The 25,769-nt window shown below is 38.8% G+C and overlaps 1 protein-coding gene across 6 annotated transcripts in view; it reads left to right on the top strand.

Moving 5' to 3' along the window:
• The window catches only part of MTRF1 (mitochondrial translation release factor 1), a 68,663-nt gene extending 43,100 nt beyond the window's left edge, over positions 1-25,563 (top strand). For all 6 annotated transcript variants that reach the window (XM_042927179.1, XM_042927186.1, XM_042927200.1 and 3 more), the window contains 4 exons: positions 1,339-1,456; positions 16,838-16,974; positions 20,441-20,539; positions 25,188-25,563. In XM_042927179.1, the coding sequence (XP_042783113.1) occupies positions 1,339-1,456; positions 16,838-16,974; positions 20,441-20,539; positions 25,188-25,301 (468 nt within the window). In that variant the 3' untranslated portion in view covers positions 25,302-25,563. The remainder of the gene's footprint in view (positions 1-1,338; positions 1,457-16,837; positions 16,975-20,440; positions 20,540-25,187) is intronic.
• Positions 25,564-25,769: the final 206 nt, after the last annotated feature.

Below are 25,769 nucleotides of genomic sequence, written 5' to 3' on the forward strand. Positions count from 1 at the left end.
CAAAGAGAAAAATCATACTCGCTGCCATTCATACAAATAAATGATAAATGTGGAACAAGATGTTAGTTCTCCCCTGAAAAACATCGTATTTTGTAATGTGTGTGTGTGTGTGTGTGTGTGTGTGTGTGTGTGTGTGTAACAAATTACCACAAATTTAGGGGCTGGAAACAGAAAAAAAAAATTTATTTTCTCACAGTTCTAGAAGCCAGGAGTCTAAAATCAAAGTATTGGCAGAACCATACTCCTTCCAGAGCTTCTAAGGGTGAATGCTGCCTTGCTACTTCCAGTTTCTAGTGTCTCTAGGTGTTCCTTGGATTCAAGCTAGATAGCTCTGAATGCACACGTTCCTCTCCTCTACTTTCTCCTCTAAGGACACTTCTTACTGGATTTAGGGCCTATTTGAATAATCCAGGATGATCTCATCTTAAATCAATTACAGCTGCAAAATCTCTTTTTCCAAATAAGGTTCTAGTGGTGAGAACATGAACATATCTTTTTGGATGCTACCATTTAGTCCACTAATAAGTACACATAGTCGATTCTCAGTATTCACAGTAGTTATGTTTTGTGAAGTCTCAGCGAACACTGATTTAGCAAATATTGAACCATTATTTCCCCTAGGGGAAATATGTATGTGTATGTATACATATATTTATATACCTATATATTTCTGTATCTATTTATCTTACATGGATTATAATCTTAAAAGTAACCTGTCATGGTAGAGTCTATTTTCTTTATTTTACAAAGAGAAAATGAGGTTCACAAGTATTAGGTGACTTGCCTGAGGCTGCTTCATTAACAGATGCCTAAGTTGGGGTTCAAACCCCATCCAACTGACCCAAGAGCCAAAGCTTCTTGCACTACGCTGCTCTGCCCCCTCCTGTCTTCATTCTCTGGCCATACTGAAAAAAGAAAGCCAAGTGTCACCTTGTTCGACCTCAGCTGGGAATATGCACATATAGAGCAGCTTGGAGTTTCTACAGTTCTGCGCATGTCACCTTGTGACTGTGAAAGTGCAGCAATAATTGATATGGGGAACAAATAAAGTAGGTGAATTTGCATATAGTCAGGGAATTATGAGGATCAACTTTATGCATACACGCATACGTATATATGTATATTTTCTATCAAATGTGGCTTTGTGGCATGGTGTGTGAGGAAACTTGAGAGATTGCCTAACCCCATGATCTCATAGCAACATAATCAGTGTCAAAAAATAGCATCAGTTGATATAGGGAGTTTACGGTTCTTTCTTGGGTATAAGCTCTTTCTTAGTTTAAGTATTAAAACATTTGTTGGACGTAGAATTTACTTACGTTGTACTTTTGGTTCTAGGTAGATGTGAAAATAGACCCCAAGGATTTGCGAATAGATACATTTCGAGCCAAAGGAGCAGGAGGTCAGCATGTTAATACAACTGATAGTGCTGTCAGACTCGTCCATGTCCCCACAGGTAATCAAGTCCCTTTGCTTTTGTACTTTTAACCTGTTTTTACATCTTACAAAACTATTCAACATTGAGAAGAAAATAGTTTTGTGTTAGTGTCTTGTTTCTTGCACCAACTCTTTAAGTTGACATTGGGATCATGGGTCTGAGGTCCCCAGTGTGTTCATATTCCACTTTTTTTCTCCGTTTCAAATTTTTATTTAAATTCTAATTAGTTAACATATAGTGTCATAGTTGGTTTCAGGAGGAGAATTTAGTGATTCATCACTTACATATAACACCCAGTGCTCATCCCAACAAGTACCTTCTTAATACCCATCACCCATTTAGCCCATCCCCCCCGCCTCCATTCCAGCAACCCTCAGTTTCTTCTTTGTTTTGAAGAGTCTCTATCATTTGCCTTCCTCTCTATTTTTATCTTATTTTTCCTTCCCTTACCCTGTGTTCATCTGTTGTGTTTCTTAAATTCTACATATGAATGAAATCATATGGTATTTGTTGTTCTCTTATGGACTTACTTCACCTAGCATAATATACTCTAGTTCCATTCGTATCATTGTAAATGGCAAGATTGCATTCTTTTTGATGGCTGAGTAATATTCCATTGCGTATACATACACACCACACCTTCTTTTTTTTTTAATTTTGTTTTTTAACATTTATTTATTTTTGGGAGAGAGAGAGAGAGAGAGCAAGTGGAGGAGGGGCACAGAGAGAGGGAGACACAGAATCTGAAGTAGACTCCAGGCTCTGAGCTGTCAGCACAGAGCTTGATGTGGGCCTCAAACCCACAAACCGTAAGATCATGACCTGAGCTGAAGTTGGATGCTTAACCAACTGAGCCACCCAGGAACCCTGATATACCACAGCTCCTTTATCCACTCATTAGTCAATGGAAATTTGGGCTTTTTCCATAGTTTGGCTATTGTTGATAATCCTGTAATAAACATCAGGGTGCATGTGCCCCTTCAAATCAGTATTTTTCTATCATTTGGGTAAACACCTGGTAGTGTAATTGTTAGGTCGTAGGATAGTTCTGTTTTTAATTTTTTGAGGAACCTCCATGCTGTTCTCCAGAGTACCAGTTTGCATTCCCACCAACACTTTAAGAGGGTTCCCCTTTCTCCACATCCTCACCAACATCTTTTGTTTCCTATGTTGTTAATTCTGACAGGTGCAAAGTGATACTTCATTGTGGTTCTGATTTGTATTTCCCTGATGACGAGCAATGGTGGGCATCTTTTCATGTCTGGACGAAAGCCATCTGGATGTCTTCTTTAGAAAATACATCTATTCATGTATTCTCTATCCCTTTCTTAACTGGATTATTTGTTTTGGGGATTGTTTGGGGATTGTTTTGGATACTAACCCTTTATCTGATATGTCATTTACAAATATCTTCTCCCATTCTGTCAGTCGCCTTTTAGTTTTGCTGATTGTTTCCCTCACTGTGCAGAAGCTTTTTATGTTGATGAAGTCCCAATAGTTCATTTTTGCTTTTGTTTCCCTTGCCTCCAGTGACGTGTTTAGTAAGAATTTGCTATGGCCTGGGTGAAAGAGGTTGCTGCCTGTGTTATTCTCTAGAATTTTTATTGTTTCCTGTCTCACATTTGGATCTTGCATCCGTTTTGAATTTATTTCTGTGTAGGGTGTAAGAGACTATATTTTTTCCATTGGATATTCTTTCCTGCTTTGTTGAAGATTAGTTGACCATATGGTTGTGGGTCATTTTTTCTGGGTTTTCTGTTAAGTATTCCATTGATCCAGTGTATGTTTTTGTGCCGGTACCATGTTGTCTTGATGACTACAGCTTTGTAATACAGCTTGAAGTCCATAATTGTGGTGCCTTCACCTTTGTTTTCTTTTTCAGGATTGCTGTGGCCATTCAGGGTCTTTTGTGGTTCTATACAACCTTGTTTGTTCTAGCTCTGTGAAAAATGCTGCTGGAATTTTGATAGGGATTGCATTAAATATGTAGATTACTTTGAGTCGTATGGACATTTTAACAATGTTTGCTCTTCTAATCCATGAGCATGGAATGTCTTTCCATTTCTTTGTGTCATCTTCAATTTCTTTCATAAGTGTTCTATAGCTTTCAGAGTACAGATCTTTTATCTCCTTAGTTAGGTTTATTCCTAGTTATCTTATTATTTTTGGTGCAATTGTAAATGGCATCAATTCCTTGATTTCTTTTTCTGCTGCACTATTGGTGTATAGAAATGCAACAGATTTCTGTACATTGATTTTGTATCCTGTGACTTTGCTGAATTCATGTATTAGTTCTGGCAATTTTGTGGTGGAGTCTTTCATGTTTCCTACATAAATGACATCATGTCATCTGCAAATAGTGAAAGAGTGACTTCTTTCTTGCTGATTTGGATACCTTTTATTTCTTTTTGTTGTCTGATTGCTGAGGCTAAAACTTCCAAAACTATTAAACAACCATGATGAGAATGGACATTCCTGTCTTGTTCCTGATCTTAGAGGAAAGGCTTTCAGTTTTTCCCCATTGAGGATGATATTAGCTGTGGGTCTTTCATATATGGCCTTTATGATGTTGAGGTATGTTCTATCTATCCCTACTTTGTTAGGAGTTTTTGTCAACAATGGATGCTTTATGGGGCGGCTGGGTGTCTCAGTCAGTTAAGTATCCAGCTCTTGATTTCAGCTCAGGTTGTGATTTCACGGTCATGGGATCAAGCCCCACGTCAGGCTCTGGAGCATGGAGCCTGCTTGAGATTCTCCCTCTCCTTCTCCCTCTGCCCCTCCCCACTTTCATGCTTGCTGTCTCAAAAAAAAAAAAGAATGGCTTCTGTACTTTGTCAAATGCTTTTTCTACATCTATTGAGAGGATCACATGGTTCTTATCCTTTCTTTTATTAATGTGGTGTATCATGTTGATTGAATTGCAAATTATGACTCACCCCTGTAGCCCAGGAATAAATCCCATTTGATCATGGTTAATAATTCTTTTAATGTACTGTTGGATTCAGTTTGCTAGTTTCTTGAGAATTGTTGCATCCATGTTCATCAGGGATATCGGTCTATAATTCTCCTTTTTAGTGGGGTCTTTGTCCAGTTTTGGAATCAAGGTTATGCTGGCCTCATAGAATGAGTTTGTAAGTTTTCCTTACATTTCTATTTTTTGGAACAGTCGAGAAGAATAGGTAGTAACTTTTTTTACATGTCTGGTAGAATTCCCCTGGGAAGCCATCTAACCCTGGACTTCTGTTTGTTGAGAGATTTTTGATTGTTGATTCGATTTCTTTGCTGGTTATGGGTCTGTTCAAATTTTCTATTTCTTTCTGTTTCAATTTTGATAGTTTGTATGTTTCTAGGAATTTATCCATTTCTTCTAGATTGCTCAATTTGTTGGCATATAATTTTTCATAATATTCTTTTACAATTGTTTGTATTTCTGTGGTGCTGGTTGTGATCACTCCTCTTTCATTCATGATTTTATTTAGTTTGGTCCTTTCTCTTTTCTTTTTTGATAAGTCTGGCTAGGGCTTATCAATTTTATTCATTCTTTCAAAGAACCAGCTCTTAGTTTTGTTGATCTGTTCTACTTTTCTTGTGTGTCCATATTGTTTTTTTCTCCTCTACACTTTATTATTTCCCTTCTTCTGCTGGCTTTAGGCTTCATTTGCTGTTCCTTTTCTAGCTCCTTTAGGTGTGAGGTTAGGTTGGGTCTTTGAGATTTTTCTTCCTTCTTGACATAGGCCTTTATTGCAGTATACTTCCCGCTTAGGACCGCCTTCGCTGCATCCCAAAGGTTTCGGACTGTCGTGTTTTCATTTTCATTTGCTTCCATGTATTTTTTTTACTTCTTCTTTAATCTCCTGGTTATCCCATTTATGTTTTAGTAGGATGTTCTTTAACCTCCATGTTTTTATGATCTCTCCAAATTTTTTCTTGTGGTTGACTTCAAGTTTCATAGTGTTGTGATCGGAAAATATGCATGGAATGATCTCAGTCTTTTTGTACCTGAGGGCTGATTTGTGACCCAGTATGTGATCTATTCTGGAGAATGTTTCATGTGCACTCGAAAAGAATGTGTATTCTGCTGCCTTAGGATAAAATGTTCTGAATATATCTGTTAGGTCCATCTGCTCCAGTGTGTCACTCAAACCTATTGTTTCCTTGTTGATTTTCTGCTTAGATGATCTGTTCATTGCTATAGGTGGGTGTTAAAGTTCCCTACTATTAATTGTATTATTATCAATGAGTTTCTTTATGTTTTTTTATTAATTGACTTATATATTTGGGTGCTTCCAAGTTGGGGCATCAATATTTATAATTGTTAGATCTTCTTGATGGATAGACCCCTGAATTATTATATAGTATCCTTCTTCATCTCTTGTCATGGTCTTTGGTTTAAAATTTAGTTTGTCTGATGTAAGTATGGCTACTCTGGCTTTCTTTTGATGTCCGTTAGCATGATAGATGGTTCTCCATCCCCTCACTTCCAATCTACAGTTGCCTTTAAGTGTAAAATGAGTCTCTTAAAGGCAGCCTATAGATGAGTCTTGGTTTTTTTGTTTCGTTTCATTTTGTTTTTATCCATTCTGATACGCTATATCTTTTGATTGGAGCATTTAGTCTTTTTACATTCAGAGTGATTATTGGTAGATATGAATTTAGTGCCATTGTATTACCTGTAAAGTCATTGTTTCTGGAGATTTTCTTCATTCCTTTCTAGTCTCTGTAGCTGTTGTTCTTTCCTTCCCACTCAGAGTCCTCTTTAATATTTCTTGCAGGGCTGGTTTAGTGATCACAAACTCCTTTAGTTTTTGCTTGTCTAGGAAACTCCTTATCTCTCCTTCTATTCTGAATGACAGACTTGCTGGATAAAGTATTCTTGGCTTCATATTTTTTTCTATTCAGCCCATTGAATATATCATGCCACTCCCTTATGGCCTGCCAAGTTTCTGTGGACAGATCTGCTGCAAACCTGATTTGTCTTCACTTGTAGGTTAAGGACTTTTTTTCCCCTTGCTGCTTTTTGGATCTTTCCCCTATCTCTCTATTTTGCAAATTTCACTAGGATATGTCTTGATGTTGACTGGCTTTTGTTGATTTTGATGGGAGTTCTATGTGCCTCTTGCATTCTGATGTCTGTTTCCTTCCTCAGATTAGGGAAGTTTTCAGCTATAATTTGTTGAAATAAACCTTCTGCACGTTTTCCCTCTCTTCTTCTGGGACTCCTATGATACTAATATTATTACACTTTGAGGAGTTGCTGAGTTCCCTAAGTCTTCATTCATGGTCCAATACTCCAATACTTTTTCTTCTCTCCTCTTTTCAGCTTCATTATTTTCCATTATTTTATCTTCTGTATCATTGATTCATTCCTCTGCTTCATCCATCCTCAGTGTCATTGACCACTCAATTTTACATCTCCATTATAGCATTTTTTTATTTCAGCCTGACTAGTTTTTAGTTCTTTTATCTCTGCAGTAAAGGATTCTCTAACATCCTCTATGCTTTTCTTAAGCCCAGCTAGTATCATTATTATCGTTGTTTTAAATTCTGGTTCAGGCATCTTACTTGTATCTGTTTTGATTAAATCCCTGGCTGAGACTTCTTCCTGTTCTTTCTGTTGGGGTGAATTCCTATGTCTTGTCATTTTGTCTTGGTCACTGTTTATGTGTGTGTATGTCAGGAAAGCCTATTATATTCCTGCTCATGAGAGTAATTGCTATATTGAGAAGAGGTCCTATACTGTCTTGGTACTGGTGCTTCAGGAAGTATTTCAGAGTATGCATTCTGTTGTTGTGCTTTAGCTGCTCTTTCCCTCAGGTCAATCCTTTGCAAAGTTTCTCCTTGCCTGCATTGGGGAGTGTTTGGACACTGTCCACTGTGTGCAAGTTTTAACTAAGTATGTTTCAGTCTGCTTGTTAAAAGAGGCTAGATCCTATTTCCCCTAGAGCTGAAGCTTTGCAGCACTCTGTGATCAGTATACTTGGTGCACATGAGGGGTTTGTGGTCTTCTGAGGGAGGATCCTGCTGTACTGGTTTTCAGGAGGACTTGCCTAGGAAAGATGCACCTGCAGGGCGCAGTGGGGCAAGAACTTGGTGTAGGCAGTTCCGGCCTTCACTGGGGGTCTTGTGTTGCTCACTGAAGTTAGTCGGTGCCGATGGGGAGGGGATAATGGCATCACCCCACTCTCTTGTCTCCAGAGCAGGGAGTTCAAGCCTGCTACTCTTCAGGAAGCCCTCACAGAAGAGTGAACAGCCTCCCTTCCTGTGTCCCCAGCTTCCATCACAGCCCTGCCTTCACCCTGTCTGCGTCCAAGCTTTCTGCCTGCCAAGAGGCACAGTACTCCTGTGTTTTATCTCAAGAATGTGGCTGGGTGTCACAGTTTCAAATTTTAGGGACCTGGTGCAGCATGGACCCGCGCTGATCCTCTGGGGGAGGGTCTTGCTGCACCGTGACTGGTGCTAGTTTGTCCCTGAAAAGCAGTCACTCAACCACACAGTGGTTGGGAGTTTATGGTAAAGCACATCAAAAAGCCAGCACAAAGATTTGCTGCCCTCAGCAGGTGTCTCTGTTCCTATGCTAATGAACAGGGCAATACCTTGGCACTTTCCAGTTTTTTTGTCCCTGGAAAGTCCATGCCACCTCTCCAAAATGCACTCCAAGAAGGGAAATTGTTTCTCCCCATGAGACCAAGGGGATCCTCAGACCACGCCGTCCACTTCCAGGCTTTTTCCCTCTTTCCCTAGAGGAGTAACACTGAGTCCCCCAAGCATGACCCCAGCAATGACCCAAACTTCTAAAACTTCAGACTTTGAGCTCCACTGCTTATAAAAACTTGCAGGAGTCAGCCCCTCTCCTTTTCCCAGTCATTGGTTTTGGGGAAGACTTTTTCTTGTACAATTTCCTATGTGGTTTTTTTTCTCTCTTTCTCTCTTTCTCCCTCGCTCCTCTCTCCATGATCAGGGCTCCCTCTCCTCCGCAACACCTGCAGTTCTTTTCTCCCTCAAATCAACTCTGCAGCCTCTTCCTTCCACAGGGTGGCCATTTTTCTCCCTTTAGATGTGCAGTTTGTTCTCAGTCCTCAGATCAATTCAGTGTTCAGAATGATTTGATATTTATCTGGCTGTGTTGAGAGACGAGGCAACCCTACCCCTACTACTCTGCCATTTTAACTCTCCCCTCCCTATTCCACATCTGTTTGGTAAAGGTACTTCTCTCAAAGGATGCAGATAGTGAGTGGACCTATTGAGAGAAGCCACCAGGTATTCTGGACAGCGGTGAACAACCAGAGATGTCCCAGCCTAAAAATAAACATGAAAGCAGTATTGGACATGCTACTGTTATGGATCTACAAGTCACCTTGGAGACTGAATGCTAGCTCCATTGGGCTGTGTTGCATTAATGCTGTTATTTTGAATGTTGGTAATTGTGGTATACTATGAGGTAGTTTTGCAGCCCTTGACGTGATTTCAGGTATTTCTATCATTTTTCAAATTTTAAACTTACTTTAAGCTTTTAAAATTTCCTTTTTATGTTTTTATTTATTTTTTAATTTTTAAAATGTTTATTTATTTTGAGAGAGGCAGAGCACAGTGGAGGGGCAGAGAGAGAGAGAGAGAGAGGGAGAGGGAGAGAGAGGGAAAGAGAGAATCCCCAGTAGACTTTCCTATCAGCACAGAGCCTGACATGGGGCTCAGTCTTACCAGTCATGAGATAATGACCTGAGTTGAAATCAAGAGTCAGATGCTTAACTAACTGAGCCACCCAGGAGCCCCTAAAATTTTCCTTTTTAAAATTAATTTTTACATTATATATTACAAGGTTTTCAAAGTCAATGGTAAAATCCTATAACAAAAAACAGCAGCTCCTTAGACCTCTTTTTCCTCTGCCTCCCTCCTTCCTTGACCCTGAAGTCCCATTACCCACAGGCAACCAATTTAAACTCTTAGCTATTTTTTCTGATAATTACCTCAGTGTTTCTAAATATTAGATTGTGCTCTTTTTTTTTTTTTTTAACAGTTATTTGTTTTTGAGAGAGAGCAAGAGCACAGGGGAGAGGCAGAGAGGGAGAGGATCCAAAGCAGCCTCCACACTGTCAGTGCAGAGCCCAATGTAGGGCTGGAACTCAGAATGACCTGAGCCCAATCAGATGCTTAACTGACTGAGCCACCCAGGTACCCTAACATATCATGCCTCTTCTGATCAATTAGTTACAATATTACATATTGACTTCTTAATGTAGTAGGTAAAGATTGGGGCTCTTTTATTATATCCTCTTTTCTTCTACCTAATATATTTCTATTTTGGCAAAATTAACCTTCACTGCTTTCATACACAGAGTAAATCGTGTTCGCTGCTGAGCCACATAGCACACAAGTATCCCCCCAGCTTTTCAAAAATTCACATTAAGCTGCTTCACTTTTATGAAAGACCTACATTATGCCTGTTTTCACCAACCAGGAGAAGTCCAAAGAGGATTTTCCCTTTTACAAAACAAAAGGTGAAAAGAGAAAATAGTGTTCAGCATTTATTTTGCAGCCAGCTGTTGTTGAGGCTTCACATACGCTGAGCAGTGAGAGTGGCCCCACCAAGCTCCTTCCCCAGGAACTACACTCAGCACCTCAGCATCAAGTTACCACAGATTTGAACTCTGTCTCTGAGCATCTGGGCTTTATCTCAGTTATTTTGTCCATCTGTTAGCAAGATGTGTTTAAGGAATCAGCCTTAAACAGAGGTTACTTTTTGGGTGTGGGAATGCTCAATAAATTTCCCATGTAACTTAATGGTAATGGTTCTTCACTTTACACCATTTCAGCCTTTGAAAGCTTTCATAAGAATGTTCTACTTTCTGATAGCAGGCAAGACCTGTACTGTGATGTCGTTTCCTAGAGTTAATAATTACCTCATTGGTTTTACATTTGCTTAGTTTTCTTTGACTCTGAAGTCTTGCTTGATCTTCCAAAAGCTCTATAAAATGAAACTTACCAGATTTTCTATGGAGCTAACGTGTTTTGGCAACACCGTTTATAGAGCCCTGGATTATCCTGCTCTAGTCTGGGTGATTTACTCTCCAAGGCTACGGCACAGGGGCTGTTCCGGACACTGACCGTCTGGGAATTCCCCTCATGTCTGTTCTGTGTTGGAGCCTCTCGTTTCTTGGATCCCATCTCATCTCTCTTAGTTTACTCCCCCATTTTAGTGAAGCCCTCCTCCAAGTGGTTTCCTAAGAAAAGATGCATGAGACAGACATACTTTGAGACTTTGTACATCTGAAAATAGCTTTATTCCAAGCTCACACTTCATTGATCATGAATACTTGATTGGAAGTAATTTCCACTTAGAACATTTAAGGCTTTTGTCATTCATTGTATTTGTTGTTTTCAATTTGGAGACTCATGCCCTTCAGTTCCAAAATATCTTCCTCAATAATTTATTTACTGTTTTCTTTCTTCTTCCTGGAATTTCTGTTACTCCAGTGTTAGATCTCTTGAATTTATTGTTTGTCTTCTTTTTTTCTCTCACATTGTCTATCACTTTGTGTTTTAGGTTTTTTTTCTCCAGCGCTTTTACTGAGTTTTAAAAATGTGGTTTTTTTTTTAAATTTTCACAAGTTTTTTTATTCTCAGAATTGTCCCATTTTGATAACATCCTGTTGTTGTCATTGATGGAATTTTTTTGTTGTTGTCATTCAGATATTAATTTTAGTTTCCCTGAAGTTCTTTTGCTTCCTGCAATGTCTGTGTTTCCTCTAAGTTTATTTTTTCTGTTTTACTCTTACTTTCTTGTTGGAAATGTCTAGGAATTCCTTACTGTCTATATATACATACTAGAGGGAGGTTCTAAAAGCTCTGGGGTGCTTGGATGCCACTTACCCAGTAGGAAGTTTCACTGAAGAGCAGTTAGATGATTAATTAGCTTTTTTATTAGGGACTACCAGATGTCAGTGTTTATAGATCTTTTTACTTGAGTAGTTTGTTTTCTCCCATATAGGATTGTCCGTGATATATTTAAAAGTAAGGTTAAGGTCTCACCATTCACTAAGCAACCTTACTTAATCCTCTTATTTTCAGTCCCATGTCTCATACTTACTCTCCTTTGTCGCAAGTCTCAAGTCTGAAACTTACTTAATTCCCTTACTTAATTCCCTAAAGACTATACCTTCTTCTGCCTCCTACAGATTGAGGGAGGGGACTTAAAGATACACTTCAAGACTTTTTGTTTTTAGTGACCAACTTCCGAAGTACCTGGTGCCTCAATTCCTGAGGCTTTCTGGCACTCAGCAGGGCAAATAGGCTTGTTACTGGTCAGCTCTCCCTCTACATGGAGTTATGTTTCACTTCCCCTGCCATAGCTAAGTCATTTACCATTCTTCATGTGCTTTCTGTCTGTATATATCGTGTTTGGGGCTACATGCATCATATGTTTTTATTTTGCATTTCTGTTTCTTGTTGTTTTAGTATGATTTTTAAAAGAAAGAGGAGGCCATCTTGAGATCAGATGTCACCTTTAAATTTTCAGCCAGTTATTGTTGCTTGCACTGCTCGTAATAGCAAAAGTTAATATAGCCTAGGGGCACCTGGGTGACTCAGTCAGTTAAGCATCCCGACTTTGGCTCAGGTCATGATCTCACGGTTCATGGGTTCAAGCCCCATGTCAGGCTCTGTGCTGACAGCTCGGAGCCTGGAGCCTGCTTCAGATTCTGTGTCTCCCTCTCTCTGTTCCTCCTCCACTCACAGTCTGTCTGTCTGTCTCTCTCTCTCTCAAAAATAAATAAACGTTAAAAAAAAATTTTTTTTTAAGTTAATATAGCCTAAATATCCAACAACAGGATAATTTTATAATCTCAAGTTCTCTTTGATTTGTATTCCATAAGAAACTGTAAAAACCTAGAATATATACAGGAGCAAAAGAACAGAAAACATCTGTCACCATTCCAAATAACCACTTTGGTATATATCTTTAGTGTATATCCTTTTGAATTCTTCTCTATGCATATAGAAATAAATCCCTTTCATCAAAAATTAGATGATAAATTTTGTAGCCTACCATAATTTACCTATGAAATCCACAAACTGTTGGATACTTAGTGTGTTTCACCTCAACCCTGTATTGTGGAATATTGTTCTATATTATACTATCCAGAATAGTAATAATGAGTGTACACTGAATTAAAATTTTAAATGAGAGAAAGTCAGGTAGAAGTGATAAAAATTCTAACAAAAATGAATCAAAATATTTTTAAAACATACACCTTGTACAGCTATAAATTACTCACTTTACAAAAAGTGACCAATGGTTTGTTGCCAAACTTACCTTGAGCCAAATTATTTTTTAGCTACTTAGATCTGGTTCCTTGATTTTAGAGAGGCGTGGGGTGCCTGAGTGGCTTGGTCAGTTAAGCGTCCTACTCTTGACTTCAGCTCAGGCCATGATCTCATGGTTCGTGAGTTAAAGCCCACGATGGGCTCTACACTGACAGTGTGGAGCCTGCTTAAGATTCTGTCTTCCTCTCTCTCTGTCCCTCCCTCATTTCCTCTCTCTCTCTCTCAAAATAAAAAAAAATTTTTTTTTTAAAAATTGAAAAGAGACCTCAAGGCTTACCCTCAAACTTCCCTTTAAGCAATGCATTACAAAGCCTCCTAACTTTTATGAGTCCATGTTGTTAGGAGCAGGTGATTTCTTGAATCTACTGTGTACTTTGAGGTCGACCATCATTTCAGCATCTACTGCAAAGAAAACTCAGCCTTTCTTCTATCTTTTCTACTCCATGACCCTTAGAATGGGAACCGTGTCCCTGCTGGACTTGAAAGTGAGAGCTATAGGTCATTCTTCCATTTTCTCCTTGCACATGGACTCTGAAGAATCACATTTTTTTCGACCTACTGCTTCTATATAACTCCATTTTTTTACCATTGGAAGAGAGTAGTACTGTAGGGGTATGACTAAATGTTTGTTCAGGGAAAAGTTACTTTTGTGTGTGTGTGTAAAATTTAACAAATCAAGATGAAGACAAATTAATATTTTGTGCTTTAAAGCAAGCTTTTTGGTTTTTTATCAGTTAGTGAGTGAAAGTGGGCCTCAGTAATTCTTACACTATATTCCTTCATCATTGTAGATTATGGATAATACCTAATTCTTCCAAATCAGATTTAAGTTTTTACATCAATTTGCATTTAAAAAAAAATTTTTATGTATATTCATTCTTGAGGGAGGGAGAGAGAGAGAGAGAGAGAGAGAACACAAGTTGGGGAGGGGCTGAGAGAGAGGGAGACACAGAATCCAAAGTAGGCTCCAGGCTCCGAGCTGTCAGCACAGAGCCCGATGCGGGGCCTGAACCCACAAACTGCAAGTTCGTGACCTGAGCCAAAGTCGGATGTTTATCTAACTGAGCCACCCAGGTGCCCCTTCATCATTTTGCATTTTAAGATTACAGGGTTTTTATTTAACCTTTGATTATATATAATTTCATCTAATGTAAGAACCCAATGATTAAGACATCATGATTTTGTTACTATGAACATAGAAAACACTACCAATTAAGCAATGATATGTCAATGAATGTAAGATGCACTTTAATTTCAGAGATGTTAATTTTTTAATGGGCTATTTTAGAATGAAATATGGTATATTTGTTCTCATTTATAATTAAAAATCCTAAATAACAAATGTAGTTATTTAGCAAACACACATTTAATACCTACTTGGTACCATTGCTACTTGGAATTTTGGAACCTTTTTTAGAGTATTAAAACAATACTGAGAAAAGTTTTAAATTTATTTAATTATTTTTATTTTAGAAAGAGAGAAAGAGACAGCACAAGTGGGTGAGGGGGCAGAGAGAGAGAAAGAGAGAATCTTAAGCAGACTCCATGCTCAGCATGGAGCCTGACATGGGGCTCGATCCCACAACCCTGGGATCATGACCTGAGCAGAAATCAAGAGTCAGGCACTCAACCAACTGAGCCACCCAGCTGCCCCTAAAAGTTATTTTTTTCCAAAGCACTTTTACAGTTTTTTAATCATCCTAGTACCTTATTCAACAACTCTTCTATTATTCAGCGTAGTTCCCCCGGACCCAGGTCCTCTCTTCCTAAGGGAGTACTTGTGATTAAGTACTGGTCTTTAGAAAGTGTATTAAAATATAAGACCAAGTGATTTCCTTGGGAATCACTGAGCTGGTAAGTAAGAGTTTTAAGCTCAAAGTTCTGATCCGAGCCACTGGATGGGAATAGTATCGATGTTTAGGTAGAACTTACTGCTGGTCAACTGAGAAGAAGAAGAATTTGAAGGAAAGCTTATGAGCGTCTAGCCATCTTGAAATAAATATTTTCATATCCTTTTAGATGGTGAAAAAAAGGATACCAGATTCAGGACAGCTGCAGGAAAGTGCCCCAGCCCAAACAGAGGGCTGCATGTGACTGTACAGCAGTCAAGAATAAACTAATAGAGGTGAAACCTAGGTATCCTAGTAAAAGTATTTAGCAGCTGTAGATTGTAGCTTATTTAGACAGGGCAAAAGCACAATTTAGAGAGTTAAATTTGGGGGGTTTTTGGAGGGTAGAATTTTACAGAAAATTTTTAAGTCTCCAGCAAAATAGTTACTTACGACTGTATCAGTTTAGCTGGCCTAAGCCAATATGGATTTTGGGTTTTGTGGCTCACCTCTAAGGTACTTGAGAGCAGGATCAGACCTAGACCTTCAGAATGGTAGCTGCAAAGTTAAGAACAGCACAGCCTGAAGTATCAAGGGTCATTATTTCAGGTCGAGATTCAGGCTAGCAACTGGGCTACACAACAGGCAAAACCCACCCAAATCCAGAAGGTGGCTAACCAAAACATGTATGATCAGATGTGGGATTAGCTGATTTTAGAACCAGGACAACTGAGAAACATTCACTATGAACTCTTCCTTATAAAGAGTTTTATAAATAGTTTCTTCTCATTAGTTTCTATAAACAATTGACCCTTGAACAACATGGAACAACATGGAAATTAGGAATGCAACCCCTTGTTGCCAAAAATACACCTATAAATTTGACTCCCCCAAAACTTAATAGCCTACTGTTGACCAGAAACCTTACTGAAAAAATAAACACATACTTTGTGTTGTATGTATTAAATACTGCATCCTTATACTAAAGTAAGCTAGCGAAAAAAAAAATGTTACTAAGAAAATCATAAAGAAGAGAAAATATGTTTACAGTACTGTACCGTAAAAAAATAAATCTATGTATATACGTGGACTTGTGCAGGTTCAAACTTTGTTCAAGAGGCAACTGTATCAAGTCATTTTTTTTTCTTTTCAACTTATGTTTTTAATTCCAGTATAATTAATTTAAAGTGTTATATTCATTTGAAGTATATAATGTAGTAGTTTAACAATTTTATACATTACTCAATGCTCATCACAATATGTGTATTCTTAATCCCCTTCACCTCTTTCACTCATCCCCTCACCTACTTCCGCCTGGTAACCACCATTTTGTTCTATATATTTAAGAGTCTATTTTTTTGTGTGTCTCTTATTTCCTTTGTTTGTTTGGTTTGTTAAATTCCACATATGAACGATATCATATGGTATTTGTCTTTCTCTGACTGGCAGTTCACTTACCGTTTGTACCCTCTAGATCCATGTTGTTGCAAATGGCAAGATTTCGTTCTTTTTCTTAATTCTTTTTTATGGCTGAGTAATAGTCCATCACACACACACACACACACACACACACACACACACACACACTTATAAATGAATATACACCAGCACTCCCCACATCTTCTTTATCCATTCATCTATTGACAGACATTTGGGTTGTATAAAGTCATTTTTAAAACATTAGCTCTGTGTGTATTTGTGGCTTAACGGGGAAAAGCTGAGTGCTCTTTGACTAAAACAGAATGGAGCAGCACTGCATGGGGGTAGCAGCAGTTCACTCTGTCGGGCTGTTGTGTGAATGAGCTGGGAGGGAGAGGCAGAGCTGTGGGATGCAGATGCTACTGCTTCCACTCTTCTCATCTGAAGTATCTCATTCAGATATCTGAATCTAAATGGCCATCTACTGCTGGTTTCTAAAGTACGCTAAGTCTGAAATATTCCTGAGCTCAGGGCACCTGGGTGGCTCAGTCAGTTGAGCATCCAACTCGATTTCGGCTCAGGTCATGATCCCAGGGTCATGGGATCAAGTCCCACATCAGGCTCCGTGCGGAGCATGGAGCCTGCTTACGATTCTCTCCCCTCCACCTCCACTCCCCTGTTTATGGTCTCCCTCCCTCCCTCTCTTTCTCTCTCTCTCTGTCTAAAATAAAAATATATTTTTTCCAGTTTTATTGAGATATAATTGACATCTCAGGTCTATCTTAATTTGGCTTCTGAATGCTACAGTTTACCTCTGATTCTTGTTTTTCAGGGCTTGTAGTAGAATGCCAACAAGAACGATCACAGATAAAAAATAAAGAGATAGCTTTGCGTGTGTTGAGAGCTAGACTCTACCAGCAGATTATTGAGAAAGACAAATGTCAGCAACAAAGTACTAGAAAACTGCAGGTAAGATTTATTTGGTATAATGATACCTCTGCACAAAAAGTCATCATTGTATGTAGAAAATACAGCGTTTGTTCTTGATCAAATGGGAATATCTGATAGCATAGAGAAACTTGCTTATTTGTAAATAAACAATAATTTTATTGCATATGGACTGGCAGGTTAGCGCTAAATTTGGATGTGTCAGTTTACAAATGAATAGATGAGAGGGGCGCCTAGGTGGCTCAGTCAGTTAAGCATCTGACTTCGGCCCAGGTCATGATCTCACAGTTCGTGGGTTCAAGTCCCACGTCGGGCTCTGTGCTGACAGCTCAGAACCTGGAACCTGCTTCAGATTCTGTGTCTCCCTCTCTCTGTGTCCCTCCCTAGCTTTCTCTCTCTCTCTCTCTCTGAAAAATAAATTAAACATTTAAAAAAAAAATGAATAGATATGCGTAAACTCCGAATTATTTCCCAGTTGTTTCCCTCCAGTGTTTGTATCGTGACTATCTTGAGAGGAGATTAGGTTAAAAGATAAAAAAGTTCTCTGGAAATTAGGATAGTTGCAGATTTTTTAATTTAAAAACCTATGCTTTTTTAAAAACTCTGTGGGATCAAAAGTAAATGTCACTGCAAAAAACCTATAATGGTGATTGCTACTGATGGGATGTGGGGTGGGGGTAGAAGAGAGATTTATTGGCCACTATATATACCTTTTGTACTTTCTGAATTTTGTACCATATAGATGTATGATATTTATTCAAATATGTAGATGAAGGTTAAACAAAATGAGTAAGTGTCATTGATATAAGTAAACAAATTGTTGTGGGATTTTAAATCCTAAAAAAGGTTAAGTTTGTCTTTGAGAGAGGTTGGAAGAGAAAGTGTGCTTTGTATTGTTTGTGGATAGGTATGCTACCCTAACTTGGGAAGGATAATGAATCATATAAACTTTAAACATTATTCTTTTTACCTGGTCTCTTCACACTTTTGTCCTTCTGGCTTTCCTTTTGCACATTCTAACTTCCAACTAGTAAAAGTGATGGGATAAATGGGAGAATAATCCTCTGTTTGTGGTAATCCTAGACTGTGGTTCAGGATCAGTATATACATTTGCAGATAGGAATGCTCACTAACAAACCATTGCTTCTTGGCAAGTAAGTGATAATGTAAACACGATGAATTTTGTGACATTTGGATTAATAAAAGACATTGGGATTTACTTGCTATTTGGCATTTCAGTACCAAATGTTCACACAGTAATTTTTAAAATGAGTATTTAATATTGGTCTGATACAAATTGTGTGTGTGTGTGTGTGTGTGTGTGTGTGTGTGTGTGTGTGTGTGAGTCTTCAGAAATTTTTGGCTTCAGGCAGCAGAAAAGGCCTCCCAATTAACTTGTCCATCTGTGTGAATTTTTTAGTAGGTATTTCTAATGCTTAGAGAAGTTTTGGTTCAGCTAATATATACAGTAGCTTTTATATGGAAGGCATTATATCAGGTTCTCAACTCTGGCTCCATTTATCACCTAAAGAGCTTTGTAGATCCCTCAGCCCCCCACCCCCCACCCAGAGTCTGACATAATTGATTTGGGTGGGATCCTGGGCATTAATATGGTGATAGTAGTTTCCATACCTGGCTGGTTGCAGAATGGATGGCCTAGGGAATATTCTAAATCTACATAATCCATGATTCAGTATATCTGAGGTTGGGCTTTAGCATCTTTAATTTTTAAAAATTCTCCTGATGGTCAGTCATATTTAATTTAGTTCCATATCATTTGCCTAAGGGGTTAAGAAAATAAGTTATAGGGGCACCTGGGTGGTTCATTTGGTCCAACTTTGGCTCAGGTCATGATCTCACGGTTTGTAGGTTAGAGCCCCACATCAGGCTCTGTGCTGACACCTCAGCCTGGAGCCTGCTTGAGATTCTGTGCCTCCCTCTCTCTCTGTCCCTTCCCTGCTCACGCTCTGTCTCTCTCTCAAAAATAAATAAACATTTTTTGAAAAAAAAGTTATAGAAATGTCTTTTTTTAGTCTTAAAAAGTGGAAGTGTGTGAGAGGGGGTATTGTGTTGGGGAGGTAGTGGAGGTGAGATTAGGAAGAATACAAATAACCATGGGGTACCTGACCTGCAGCGGCCCAGGCGGTTAAGTGTCCGACTTTGGCTCAGGTCATGATCTCACAGTTCGTGGGTTCGAGTCTGGCAGGCTCTGTGCCGACAGCTCAGAGCCTGGAGCCGGCTTCAGATTCTGTGTCTCCCTCTCTCTGCCCCTCCCCCATTTGCACTCTCTCTCAAAAATAGACAAACATTAAACAAAAATGCAAATAACCATAACATAAGGCAAACTGTAGTGTGCTGTGGAGAAGATTCCAAGTGTAAGGAGTTTCAAAGGAGAAAGTTAACCTATTTCAGTTGTTGCTAGCTGGAAAGGTGGGGATGATAGAGTGTTTGGGAAGGGCATCCTTTGAGATGATGTTTTAGCTGAGTTGACAGAAATGCACATAATTTTGATATGGTTTAATAAGTGGCATTATAGTGGGTCACATAGTTTTAAGAAATGATGTTGGGAAGGTTGGCCACATTATGAGGTACCTTGAATGATGAATTGAGTTGTGTCTGCTTAGTAGACAAGAAGAAACCGAAGAAGAAAACTTATCAGAAAACTGTTTTAAGCAGGCTAAGCAGGGCAACACAATGTAAGCAGAGAAATGGAAGAGGAATCAGGAGATTTTTACAGGAATGAAGGTGAAAATAACAAGCCCTTGAATGATAGAAATGGAAAGGTCAGGATGTAACAGGTGACCCATGAAACCATTGGGAATGGGCAGGTAGAGAATACGATGAATTGAAGAGGGATTCTCCCCCGGTGTCTGTGTCAAGCTCCCATGAAATGTGAGCTAAGTTGCGGGATGTCAGAGTTTCCCACTTGGAGCCAAGGGCATGTGGTGGTGTTATTTATAGGACAGGAGGAAGAACTGATTGGGATGCAAAGATAATTTGGTTTTATTTTTTATTTGTTTTTTTAATGTTTATTTTTTGAGAGAGAGAGAGAGAGAGAGAGAGAGAGTGGGGGAGGGGCAGAGAGAGAGGGAGACCCAGAATCCGAAGCAGGCTCCAGGCTCCGAGCTGTCAGCACAGAGCCCGATGCGGGGCTCGAACTCACAAGCTGTGAGCTCATGACCTGAGCCGAAGTCAAACACCCAACCGACCAAGCCACCCAGGCGCCCCAAAGATAATTTGGTTTTAAATATTTGAAGTTTAAAGTACCAAAGAGACATTCATTCTTATTCCATAACTAAGCTTTACAAACCTGTAGTCTTAAACAGTAAGTTTTGCCCATTCTTGTTCCTTGTTTGTCACTTTGTATATATGACTTTTAGAAAAAATTGAAACTGTTATAATAGAAAAGTCATTTACAAGTATGTTGCCATTATAATAAAGGTAATTATAAATTTAAAATATGAATTGCCTTTTTGTTATGACACAGGTGGGAACAAGAGCCCAGTCAGAGAGAATTCGGACATATAATTTCACCCAGGATAGAGTCACTGACCACAGGATAGCATATGAAGTTCGTGATATTAAGGTAATATTACTGAATATGCTTTATGTACTTTGCTTTTCAAAGAAAGTATACTCAAATTCTAGAGAGTTATGTCTAAAATCTTACCAAGTAATTTAAAATCATTAAGCCAGTTTAAGATAGTACCCTAAAATTTGCAGATACTTGTATTAGTTTCATGGTAAAAAATGTGGTCTTTATGCCAGTTTCAAACAATTCTCTTTGAACTCCAGATTCTTTGCTATGCAATCACAGTGTACTAAGGTATATTCAATATGCATGTATACACTGTATCAGTTTCCTGTTGCTGTGTAACAAATTACCACAAATTTGGTGGTTTAAAATGTTATCTTAATGGTTATATAGGTTAAAAATCTGGACACAACAGAGATGAGTTCAGAGCTCTCAGGTCCAGTTGCTTGCTCAGTGGCCCTTCCATATGCCCAATCCCACTTTGAATCTTTTGCAGGAATGGCGCAGGCCTTTTTAAGGGCTCATCTGCTTAGGTCAGGCCCATGCCAGTGATACTCCTTTTGAATGACTCAACGGCAACTGATTAGTCACCTAATCACTGGAGTGATATTCTGTCATATTCACAGCTTCTGCCTTGACATAAGGGAGGGACTTCTGCAAGCCCTCCACCAGGGGGCATCTTAGAGTTCTGCTTACCACGATGTATTATTGTTCATTAGATTCAGGAGTTACAATTATGCTGTTGGGGAAAGACCCTCTCATCATGGTTTGAACATTAACCTAACTAAATCCCATTTGGCCAGATCACTGACATAAATCATTAATGATGAAGCACAGGAAGATTCCCCTTTTGCTTCCACTGAAGGGGAAAACGAAGTGGTTCTCATAAAGGACTGTGTACAAAAGGCAAGGGATGGAAAGTTCTGATCTTTTTCCTTGATGCCATGTGATACATAATGCTTCTTTCATTTGATTCTGTCCCATTCTATACTCAAAATTAAAGTCCTCATTTTACAAGGGGAAATGTCTGTGTTTTCAAAATATTTAGAAATTTCTGTGTATCTTATGCCACTTCCTCTGTCTTCTCAGCAATTTAATACTGTCTTAAATAGGAACATAATAGCCTTGTCAAAAAGGAGAAAATATTTGCTCACTTCCCTTTCCTCAGGAAACACACAGCAATAACCAAATATGTTTGGCCATATTGTTGTAATTACGCCATACTCTTTCATTTGTTTTCTGGTAGTGGTGATGGTTTTTCCTGAGACAGCTGCATTCTTATGACCAGTAATATTTTTTAGAATAGCCCTTAGGTCCTCAGTTGGTATTCAGTATTGAAACAGGCAAATTAAGTAGCTTTTATAGTTATAAAATACCTGGCTTTGGCCTGGTTATAATAACCAACATGTTATTACTGACGAAACTAGCATGCCAGACTCCAAAATGTAAGGGAAATTATATTTGTGTGCTCTCATTATGACTAACCCACCTATTGGAAAGAAAGAAAACATCCCATATTGGTGAAAGGAGGAAATTTGGAAATGTCATGAAAAAAATGTAGTAAAACATTAAAATTTATATGAAGGACAGTAAAGAGACAAGTAGAAGTGAATAATTTAGGAACTGTAAGAGTTGTAGATGAGGCAGGAAAAGTGATTGAGGGCCTTAATCCGAGGGCAGTAGCCCCAGGACAGAATGGAAGGCGTGGAGGGGAAAGAAAGTGGATGTCTGTGGGACTTAGCTCAGCTAAGCTCAGCTCTGCTCCTTTATTTTAGAGCCTGACCTCCTTCCATTTACATAGTTCTTGATGAAACTGTTCTGCTCTTACACGATTGAAGACAATAATTGGTTTGTTTGGGGAGGAAATCCGAACAAGCCCCCACCAATGAGTTCCTTCCTAGCATTTTTAAACGGGAGACAAAGAGGGTTAGTCTCTCTCTTGGCTAAAGCTGAAATACGTAAGATTTACAAGAGGCTAGAAGCCACATTTCCAAACCATGAGGAGAAGGCAGTGTTCAGTAAGAGATGAAGCTGATGAATTGAAAGGAGCAAAAATAGAACTGGATGGAAAGAATCTTGATGATATTAATCCCCGCATTCATTTATTCGTAGGCTGCATTCCCAGGGTGGTGGCACCAGCCTTTACATTCCTATCCTTGGGTTCTGTGAGATCACCTCATATTCTTAGTGTGAGTTCTCGTGTAGGTGATTTTGTTTTTATTTTCATTCATCTAGATAAGAAGCACAGACTACCCTATAATATATTGTTTTATGTTTCTATTGTTTCTCAAAGTCCTTGTGCAAATTCCTGAACATCAACCTATCTCCTGCCCTGTATTTCCCTTAAACTGAAAATTTTCCCTTGCCCTGAATACTTTGTTTTCATGCCTTTCTTCATCCTCCTTTTGACTGAAATGCTCTGCTCTCTATTTAGAGAAATACTATTATCTTTTTAAGATCTAATGCAAATTTTTTCTTCCTGCCTAAACTCTTCCCTGATGCCACCTTCTTTTTTTTCTTTTTTAATGCTTATTAATTTTTGAGAGAGAGACAGAGAGTGAACAGGGGAGGAGCAGAGAGAGAGGGAGACACAGAATGTGAAGCAGGCTCCAGGCCCTGAGCTTTCAGCACAGAGCCCGACATGGGGCTCGAACTCACAAGCTGTGAGATCATGACCTGAGCTGAAGTCAGACGCTTAACTGACTGAGCCACCCAGGCGCCCTGCCACCTTCTTTTAAAATTAACCTTACAACCCTCAGTTGCTTCCTTGATTTCTTGCTCTGATTGTGGTGCCTCACTCTGTCACTAGATTATGAGCTTCTGAAGGTTAGGAACCACAAGTCATTCACCCTTGTTCTATCTCTAGCACTCTGGTTAATCCAATTGAACTCTACGTGTGATGTGATTATCATTTAAGAGGGATGATCCTTTTGATACAATTTCCAAATGATGAAATCACCTTGGCAATACCATGATCATTTGAGTTCTGGGCCTGCTAATTTTATAAGCAGTTTCCATATTATGCTCAAAATGGTTTAAATCTTAATTTAAAAGCTTATCATAGTGCTTTTGCTTTACTTTTAAAGTTTAATTGAGGTTTTAATATATGCTGGTGTTTTGTGGAATGCAAAGATAGGAAGGCATCGTTCCCCCTATAGTTTAATCGGAGAGATAAATGTATACGCTTAACCTAAAATTCAACTTTAAGATCATTCAAGAAAGACCAAAATAAGATTAGTTCATACCTACATCAAAACTTTAAATGTTCTGTGTTCCGGATGCTGACATTGAAATGGTTCCATTAGGCCAATGTCTAGATTTTGAACATTTCTAAAATATAGGACTCTGCTAATTCACTGTTCCCAACAACTCTGTTACACAGAACTTCTGTAGCACAGGAAAGGTACTTAGTCATTATTTTAGTGACTTGTAGAGATGAACTGTAGGGAAGACTACAAGGAAGTCTAACTGAACAGTTTTCACCCAATAGATATATTTTGAGGTAAACATAAGAGCATTTATTTTTCTGAACTTTTTATTTAGAAACTTCAAGTATACTTTGAAGGCTGGTTCAAGGGGCGCATGGGTGGCTCAGTTGGTCAGGCATCCAACCCCGGCTCTGGTCATAGCTATGGGTTTGAGCCCAGTGTCACAGCTCAGAGCCTGAAGCCTGCTTTTGTCTCTCTCTGCCCCTCCCGCATGCATTCTCTCTCTCTCTCTCTCTCTCTCTCTCTCTCTCTCTCTCTCTCTTCCCCCTCCTCTCAAAAATAAACATTAAAAAAAGAATCAGTACACACGCTGTACCTAGATGCAACAGTTGTTAACATTTGCTGCCTTTGCCTTCTCTTCCTCCTCCGCCTCCTGTGTTGCTGGTGAACCATTTGAAAGCAAGTTGCAGACCTCAAGACGTTTGTCCCCTAAATATTTTGGCATAAATATTTTTTTGGTTGCACAGGACTTCTACATTTTAAAACCACATTTCCAATTTAAGAAAAAACAGAACTAGTAGAAGCCACTTATGGATTAAATACAATCTAAATTCGAGGGTTGGCATGAGAAGTTTGAGCTTGAAATGGTCCTGGGAGGTCCAGAGGACTTGGCAAGGCTGAGAAGGGCAAGGAGGGGCTGTGCATGTTAATGTGGCAGCAAGGTGCCTGGGGCATTGATGGAGGCATTTCAGTCTTTCTTGCCCTTGGGAAATAATGTGTTATGAATGAAAAGGGTGGAATTTTCAGGGCAAGAGTAAAAAGCCTTATCTTTTCTGGGGAACAAAAGAAGGCAAACATCCTCCCAAAGATGGTTTGAGACGTAGAACCCTGTTAGGAAAGTCAAGCAAAGGAATTTTAAAGAGAGAGGTGGTAAATTTCAAGTCTATTCAGATCTCCTTTGTTTTGGTGTCTCCAGAGTTGGAAAGATCCAACTTCTAGAAGATTGATTTTTAAATAAAATGCTAATGGAAACAAAGAAAGAGTAGAATTCCATTTACTCTTTTGGATTCACTTTTTACATAAAAAGCCAATATAACAGGATCCTCCCAAGTTAGCAATTGTGTTCATTATGTTGTAGAACCACTTCAGTAATCCATTGTTGCTATTAAATATGGACTGTAAAGAAACAAAGTAAATATACATCTGATTCTTTGCTTTGTTTCTCTTATTTCTACTAATCAGGTTTTTATAATAACTGTCTCTTTTACCAGGAATTTTTATGTGGAGAGAAGCATCTGGATCAGCTAATTCAAAGACTACTTCATTCAGCAGACGAAGAAGCCATTACTGAATTTTTGGATGAAAACCTTAAATCAGCAAAATAAATGCTGATTTATTATATATTCTTCTATAAATGAAACAGACCTATCTCAAGAAGCAGCTGTTCATAAAGTGCAGCTAAAATTACACAGTACGTACAAATATATTTTTTAATGAATTAAGTCACATTTCTTGACCTAAGAATTTATAAAATACAGTCCCAACTCTTCAAGCAGAAAACAAGCATGCAATGAACATTGCAAAAAACAAAAAAATAAGCATGTATTTTTGAAAAGAGAAATAAAGTATTGGGAATTGATTATGTAATATAGGTCACTTGTTCTCTTTATATGCCTTTTTTTTTTTGAGAGAGAGAGCACGTGCAAGTTGGGGAGAGGGGCAGAGAGAGAGGGACAAAGAATCTCAAACAGGCTCCATGCTCTGCATGGAGCATGAACGGGGGCTCGATCTCATGACCCCGGGATCATAACCTGAGCCAAAACTAAGACTTGGACGCTCAACCAGCTGAGCCA

Source organism: Panthera leo, chromosome A1 (assembly GCF_018350215.1).
Source record: "Panthera leo isolate Ple1 chromosome A1, P.leo_Ple1_pat1.1, whole genome shotgun sequence".
Taxonomy (NCBI): domain Eukaryota; kingdom Metazoa; phylum Chordata; class Mammalia; order Carnivora; family Felidae; genus Panthera; species Panthera leo.